At 43.6% G+C, this 8,569-nt stretch overlaps 1 protein-coding gene across 1 annotated transcript in view; it reads right to left on the bottom strand.

Annotated features, from left to right (window-relative positions):
- Positions 1–6,571, bottom strand: part of LOC114551562 (CTS telomere maintenance complex component 1) — a 13,582-nt gene extending 7,011 nt beyond the window's left edge. Inside the window, exons 1-6 of the mRNA XM_028572587.1 lie at positions 6,525–6,571; positions 5,321–5,450; positions 3,416–3,712; positions 3,203–3,325; positions 777–1,006; positions 42–189 (exon numbers count right to left, since the gene is read on the bottom strand). Coding sequence (XP_028428388.1) covers positions 42–189; positions 777–1,006; positions 3,203–3,325; positions 3,416–3,712; positions 5,321–5,450; positions 6,525–6,571 — 975 coding nt within the window. The remainder of the gene's footprint in view (positions 1–41; positions 190–776; positions 1,007–3,202; positions 3,326–3,415; positions 3,713–5,320; positions 5,451–6,524) is intronic.
- Positions 6,572–8,569: the final 1,998 nt, after the last annotated feature.

Below are 8,569 nucleotides of genomic sequence, written 5' to 3' on the forward strand. Positions count from 1 at the left end.
TGTGTCAGAGGACAGGTGAGCCAACAGGAAGTAGTATGTACCTGTGTCAGAGGACAGGTGTGCGGCTCGTCCAACATCTCTGAGTAGATGTCTCTCCTTCCTCGTCCTCGTCCTCGTCTCCACACACACTCCATCAGTTTCCATGACAACACACACACACACTGCTGCTTCAGCACACCTGGAACCAGACTGACAGAGACAGACAGGTAGAGAGAGAGAGAGAGGTGAGACACGGTAGAGACAGACAGGTAGAGAGAGAGAGAAAGAGGTGAGACATGGTAGAGAGACAGACAGTTAGAGAGGCAGTTAGAGAGAGACAGACAGACAGACAGACAGACAAACAGACAGACAGACAGACAGAGGCTGTCCATTGTTACCTGTCCTGGTGAGTGTTACCTGTCAAGGTGTGTGTTACCTGTCCAGGTGAGTGTTACCTGTCCAGGTGTGAGTTACCTGTCCAGGTGTGCGTTACCTGTCCTGGTGTGAGTTACCTGTCCAGGTGAGTGTTACCTGTCCAGGTGAGTGTTACCTGTCCAGGTGTGAGTTACCTGTCCAGGTGTGCGTTACCTGTCCAGGTGTTAGTTACCTGTCCAGGTGAGTGTTACCTGTCCAGGTGTGAGTTACCTGTCCAGGTGTGCGTTACCTGTCCAGATGTTAGTTACCTGTCTAGGTGTGCGTTACCTGTCCAGGTGTTAGTTACCTGTCCAGGTGTGCGTTACCTGTCCAGGTGTGCGTTACCTGTCCAGGTGTGAGTTACCTGTCCAGGTGAGTGTTACCTGCGAGCGAGCTGGGAGCTCAGGTGACAGGCCCACAGGTACTGGGACACGCCCATGTTCTTCTCCAGCAGTAACCGTGGTAACGCTCCGTCGGCAGGGCAACGGGTGTCGGGCGTGTCGCTCGCCGCCCGGCTGAAGCCGCTGACCCGCAGGCTGGAGCGCAGACAGGTGCAAAGCATGCTGGGAGGAAAGTCTGGGCACGGCCGGTACAGGAAGTGCACGTGATGCAGCTGCAAGAAAACTTTATTATTTAGTTGTCTTCTTCAACTGATATAGTACTAATAATAATAATAATAATAATAATAATAATAATAATAATAATAATAACTAGAAAATTCCTAATGAAAGTTTGACAGTGTGCCTACTACTTGGTGCACATCTGAATAACACTGGCTAACAGTAAATCTGCTGTTTGACACATCCTACAGTAGAGAGAGGACATGTCCTACAGTAGAGAGAGGACATGTCCTACAGTAGAGAGAGGACATGTCCTACAGTAGAGAGAGACATGTCCTACAGTAGAGAGAGGACATGTCCTACAGTAGAGAGAGGACATGTCCTACAGTAGAGAGAGGACATGTCCTACAGTAGAGAGGACATGTCCTACAGTAGAGAGAGGACATGTCCTACAGTAGAGAGAGGACATGTCCATACAGTATTAGAGCTGTAGACATGTCCTATGTGTTTAGAGGACATGTCCTACAGTGGGCCGAGGACATGTCCTACAGTAGAGAGACAACAACATACTAACATTACAGCTGTACACACACACACACACACACAGGTATATATCTGGCAACCTGGGCCGTTGATAACAACACACAGATCAAAACATAAACACACACACAGACACACACACACACACACACACACACACACACACAACATACACACACACACACACACACACACACACACAGATCAAAACATAAACACACACACAGACACACACAGACACACACAGATCAAAACATAAACACACACACAGATCAAAACATAAACACACACACACACACACACACACACACACACACACACACACACACACACACACACACACACACACACACACACACACACACACACACACACACACACACACACACACACACACACACACACACACACACACACAGATCAAAACATAAACCGTCACGGAATGTAAATTTCAAAAACAAAAAATACTGACATTAGCATTGTTGTCAGAAAAGTTTCCTTAATATCTGATGAGGCATTGGTGTGACTTTTGGATTTATTACAGTACATATATTACATATTGGACCTTTAAGTGATTTCCCGAAGACCTCCCATTAAAGTCTATGGGAAATTTCGCTGCATTTGTTTTGCCGATTTCCTGAAAACCGTGCAGCAAATCTGTTTGAAAAGTCATAGCACACCATTCCTGGTCATTACACACGTTTTGATGTATTTTGTGTGCATGTGTTGGCAACGCTCCGTGACTAGTAGCGGGACAAAAATGTGGTGGAATAAGCATGCAGGATAAAAGTCATTCTGATAATAGTCATTCTGATAAAAGTCATTCTGATAAAAGTCATTCTGATAAAGTCATTCTGATAAAAGTCATTCTGATAAAAGTCATTCTGATAATAGTCATTCTGATAAAAGTCATTCTGATAAAAGTCATTCTGATAAAAGTCATTCTGATAATAGTCATTCTGATAAAAGTCATTCTGATAAAAGTCATTCTGATAAAAGTCATTCTGATAATAGTCATTCTGATAAAAGTCATTCTGATAATAGTCATTCTGATAAAAGTCATTCTGATAAAAGTCATTCTAATAAAAGTCATTCTGATAATAGTCATTCTGATAAAAGTCATTCTGATAAAAGTCATTCTGATAATAGTCATTCTGATAAAAGTCATTCTGATAAAAGTCATTCTGATAATAGTCATTCTGATAAAAGTCATTCTGATAAAAGTCATTCTGATAAAAGTCATTCTGATAAAAGTCATTCTGATAAAAGTCATTCTGATAAAAGTCATTCTGATAATAGTCATTCTGATAAAAGTCATTCTGATAAAAGTCATTCTGATAAAAGTCATTCTGATAAAAGTCATTCTGATAAAAGTCATTCTGATAATAGTCATTCTGATAAAAGTCATTCTGATAATAGTCATTCTGATAATAGTCATTCTGATAATAGTCATTCTGATAAAAGTCATTCTGATAAAAGTCATTCTGATAAAAGTCATTCTGATAATAGTCATTCTGATAAAAGTCATTCTGATAATAGTCATTCTGATAAAAGTCATTCTGATAATAGTCATTCTGATAAAAGTCATTCTGATAAAAGTCATTCTGATAAAAGTCATTCTGATAATAGTCATTCTGATAAAAGTCATTCTGCTGATTGCAGCACATCGGCAGAATGAATTAATATAACTGCTGTGTGAAGTGACTGACCTCCACAGAGTCTCCGGCTCTCAGTTTCCTCCTTGGAGTCGGCTGATAGGCCAGACACAGCCCCACCTTCCTGTCAATCACGTACAGTCCCGCCCCCTCACTCACCACCTCCGTCACCGTGCCCTATCAGAGCAGAGGGGCGGGGCTTAACACACAGGAATCACAACACCACAAACTACCTGAGAAGTTTAGAGCCTAGTTTCTCTGTCTCACCTGGTAACTGATGACTCTGGACTTCTTCATCCTGACAGCTGATTGGCCGGCCTCTCTCTCAGGCTCCGCCTCCTCCTCACAGTCGTCGTCATCATTGTGTGACATCATCAGCGGAGGGGGCGTGTCCGACGGCGGCTCAGGGTCAGTGAGTGTGTAGTTTGTGTGTATTTCAGATCGGTCGGTCGCACACAGGATGTTGTTTCCTCTCCAGCCTCGCAGGACGCACACGCGCAGCGCCGTCACACACACACTCTGACCGACACACACACACTGAGTCCACCAGAGCCGCCCGCTGTCCTGAGAGACAGACAGGTAGAGAGACAGACAGACATGTAACCCACCAGACTCCATGTAAATAATCAGGACTTTTATCATCGTAAAACACACTTCATTCAAAGTGGACAGAAACTAAATAAAACTACCAAAAGCTGTCTTGGTTCATCTTTCCACTGTTCCAACAATCACCACTCTGGTTTGGTTGAAATAAACCCTTAATTCACCCATTTACATGTGGAGATATGCTGGCTCTATACACGCTAAAAGTCCTGATTATTTACATGGAGTCTGGTGGAGATATGCTGGCTCTATACACGCTAAAAGTCCTGATTATTTACATGGAGTCTGGTGGAGATATGCTGGCTCTATACACGCTAAAAGTCCTGATTATTTACATGGAGTCTGGTGGAAATATGCTGGCTCTATACACGCTAAAAGTCCTGATTATTTACATGGAGTCTGGTGGAGATATGCTGGCTCTATACACGCTAAAAGTCCTGATTATTTACATGCTGGTGGAAATGCTGGCTCTATACATGTCCTGATTATTTACATGGAGTCTGGTGGAGATATGCTGGCTCTATACACGCTAAAAGTCCTGATTATTTACATGGAGTCTGGTGGAGATATGCTGGCTCTATACACGCTAAAAGTCCTGATTATTTACATGGAGTCTGGTGGAGATATGCTGGCTCTATACACGCTAAAAGTCCTGATAATTTACATGGAGTCTGTTGGAGATATTATTTACATGCTGGCTCTCTACACACGCTAAAAAGTCCTGATTATTTACATGGAGTCTGGTGGAGATATGCTGGCTCTATACACGCTAAAAGTCCTGATTATTTACATGAAGTCTGGTGGAGATATGCTGGCTCTACACATTCTAAAAGTCCTGATAATTTACATGGAGTCTGGTGGAGATATGCTGGCTCTATACACGCTAAAAGTCCTGATTATTTACATGGAGTCTGGTGGAGATATGCTGGCTCTATACACGCTAAAAGTCCTGATTATTTACATGGAGTCTGGTGGGTTTGCTGATGGTAAAAGTCCTGATTATTTACATAGAGTCTGGTGGAGATATGCTGGCTCTATACACACTAAAAGTCCTGATTATTTACATGGAGTCTGGTGGGTTTGGTGATGGTAAATGTCCTGATTATTAACATAGAGTCTGGTGGGTTTGCTGATGGTAAATGTCCTGATTATTAACATAGAGTCTGGTGGGTTTGCTGATGGTAAATGTCCTGATTATTAACATAGAGTCTGGTGGGTTTGGTGATGGTAAAAGTCCTGATTATTTACATAGAGTCTGGTGGGTTTGGTGATGGTAAAAGTCCTGATTATTTACATAGAGTCTGGTGGGTTTGATGGTAAAAGTCCTGATGGTAAAAAGTCCTGATTATTTACATAGAGTCTGGTGGGTTTGGTGATGGTAAAAGTCCTGATTATTAACATAGAGTCTGGTGGGTTTGCTGATGGTAAAAGTCCTGATTATTTACATAGAGTCTGGTGGGTTTGCTGATGGTAAAAGTCCTGATTATTTACATAGAGTCTGGTGGGTTTGCTGATGGTAAAAGTCCTGATTATTTCCATGGAGTCTGGTGTGAGCTGAGTGTAACTCACCTTGACGAGGACAGGAAGAGAGAGAGCTCCGTCGGTCAGAGAGAAACAGAAGAAGGAAGTTCCTGCAACGACCAGCAGAGGGCAGACTGAAGACACCTGACCACAGACAGACACCCGCTGTCCTCCAGTCCTGAGAGACAGACAGGCATGCAGAGAGACAGACAGGCAGAGAGACAGGCAGGGACACAGAGAGACAGGCAGAGAGACAGACAGGGACACAGAGATATAATTTATTGTGTGTCTATTCTGATATAATCTACACATCTTCGTCTTTATTAACAACTCTCCAGTTGAAACTGTTAACACCTTCAGACCCCCTCTCCTGGTCCTTCCATATCAGCTGGGCCATTAAGAAGGCCCATCAGAGGCTTTACTTTCTGAGGTTTCTTAAGAAATACGGTATGTCTCTTAACATTCTACTGAACTTCTACCGCTGTACCATTGAGAGTATACTGACAGGTACTATTGTAGTGTGGTTTGGTAGGGCTACTTCACATGACCTTAACCTACTGACTAGGGTGGTCAGGACTGCATCTAAAATCATCGGGGTCCCACTTGAATCGCTCCAACTAATTTACTGGAAACGCAGCACTAAGAAGGCACCAGGTATTCTGCAGGATTCTAGTCATCCTGCACACAATCTCTTCTCCCATCCTCCATCAGGGAGACGACTACAGAGCACAACACACACAACACGTTTTAGGGATAGTTTTGACCCTCAGGTAATAAGGTTATTGAACAATAGCACAACAGGAAGGAGGGCTGTGGTCTGAACTTAGTCACTTGTATATATTATGTTGGATATTTTATAATGTTTTAATGCTAGTATGTTTTTAAAATTGTTATTATTGACTGGTGCTGAGGGAGTGCTAAGGCACATTGTCTTTCATTGCTGTGGTACTTTGTACTAATATGCATATGACAATAAACTTGAAATAATATATGATTGTTTGATCATGTTATATCTGTTACTTTTAGCACAAAAAACATTTTATATAGATTTTTTTATCTGATTCACGTTGTTACATTCCATAATAAGTACTGATGAGTTATAACAACTTTATTCCTTAACATACAGGTGGGGGTGGGGGCTCAGAGGTAGAGGTCGGAGGTTGGATCCCAGAAGGTTAAATGGAGTTAGTTAGATAGAGGTATTAATGGTGGATGATGAAGTCTGTTCCAGTCTGAGAGAGGCTTGGTGTACCTGAGGTCTGAGCCCTGTGGGTACCAGACCTGGGCTCCCTGCACCATCACATATATACATGCATGAATATATATACGCATTAATATATATATACGCATAAATATATGTGCATAAATATATGTGCAGTATTTGTACCATGTGCATTAGGGTGCATCAAATTTTAATGGGAAATTTTAATTTCAAAATATCAATTTGGCTGGCATTGCATTTTGTTCCAATTAACATAAAAATGACTTTTGCAAAGTTTTGAGGAATTCCATTGAGATTTCCAGGTCAACCAAAAGGTTGACCTGGAAATGTTGAGTACAGTGAACATTTATACAGTAACATGTTCTATAGGGTTATCAAAGTAAAAGTTGTTTGTTTGTCCTTTGGGCAACTTTGGCATTTCTCAGAATTCAACTTTCAAGATTCTCCATTCATTTGTCCTATAGACAAAATGAATGGAGGTCAATGGAACATTTTCACGTGGCCTTACCCTGAATTTTGTGCAGCAGTGATGGATGTCGAACACACATATAAAGTTTAATTGACTATTGTTAGTCACTCTCTAGTGGCTAACTCACTGGCAACTAACAAGGCCTAATGGTAAGAGCTGACACTAACTAAACTTCAAACTTAATTGCTCAGTCTTAGTCAGAGCCTGCTCCACTGAGCAACATCACCAGGGAGAAAGAGAGAGGAAATGGAACTTGAACTCTCAACCTAGCTAGTGCGTCTCCCCCCAGATATGTCTCCCCACCCGCCACCCAAGAGTAATCCTATTCAGGGATTGGCTTGCGTTTGTAGCGGCGAAGGTTTGGCTGTTGGTTGCGGTCATGTTCAACTGCCTGCAGCACATTCTGCAGGTGCTGCTCCTTCCTTGCCACTGCGACGAAGTCGGATGTGAGCTTGACGCCACGCTTGGCACAGTCATTGACCACGTACATTGAACGCAGCATTGGTCGCCCATTCCTTCACATCAATCAATCAATCAATCAATCGATCAATGTGCAGCTGGTGCATCCCAAACCAGCAATCCTTATTGGCGAGGTCAGCCAAGCTGGTGGTTGGCAAGAGGGTGGGGAACTTTGGCTTACCAAAGCCAGTGCCAAAGCGCTGCTCAGGGATGTGCATGAGGAGATCAGCGGGCTTGTGCTCCAAGATCGCTCTGGCAAGTGCACGCTTGTCATCATTGGGCACCTTGCTGCTGAAGAGAGCTAGGGGTAGCATTTCACCTGTCGGGTACCAGCGATGCCTCTCCAGCGCCTTGATCGCTGATTCTGCAATGCCCTCATCTACAGCCTTGTACGCCTGCAGGTGTAGGTAGAGTGTCAGGTCATTCCAGGTAATTGTGATTATTGTCCTGGGGAAGCAACGCGATGTGATGCTCCATCAAAGCCAGCTTGAGAGTGTAGACCAGCTTGGCCATCCATCGTGCCTTGTGGACACAAGACACAGCTGCACAAACTCATGGTAGTCACCTCGCTTGTGGTCAGTGACTTCTTTTGCGCACCTGACAAGTTCAGCACGTAAATTGCCCAGGAGTGGTTGCTCGGTGTTGCCAGGAATGTAGCGGGACCATTGGCTGCTGGATTCTTGTGGTAACAGGTTCCATTTCTCTCTGACGTGTGAACAAGGTAACCTCTGCCGAGCGTGATGACTCCACCTTCAGGTCTGTAAAAACCTGGTTCAGGAGGACCTCACCAATGTGCCGGCACCCAGACCAAAGCAGTGGTCGGCCCAGTGAGAGCTGTATGGCAATGCAGGCTACTGTGAGATGGCCGGTGTTTGACGCTGTGGTGTCAAATGCCATGTTGACAACCTGGTCAGCGCAGCACCAGTCCTGCAGCAACTTGCATGTCAACCGGGCAATGATCACTCCACATGCCTCATTGGTCTGCTTCTTATACACCGGGACACCAAGCAGTTTCAGCCGCTCTGCATCTCCAACCACATAACAACATAGATAGGTAACTGTGGTTAGCAAACTGTTGCTAGCTAACGTTAGCTAGATGTAATGAGCACCAAATACCTATAAATATGACTTATGATAAATAAGTATA

This window comes from Perca flavescens, unplaced genomic scaffold (assembly GCF_004354835.1).
Source record: "Perca flavescens isolate YP-PL-M2 unplaced genomic scaffold, PFLA_1.0 EPR50_1.1_unplaced_scaf_18, whole genome shotgun sequence".
NCBI classification, from domain to species: domain Eukaryota; kingdom Metazoa; phylum Chordata; class Actinopteri; order Perciformes; family Percidae; genus Perca; species Perca flavescens.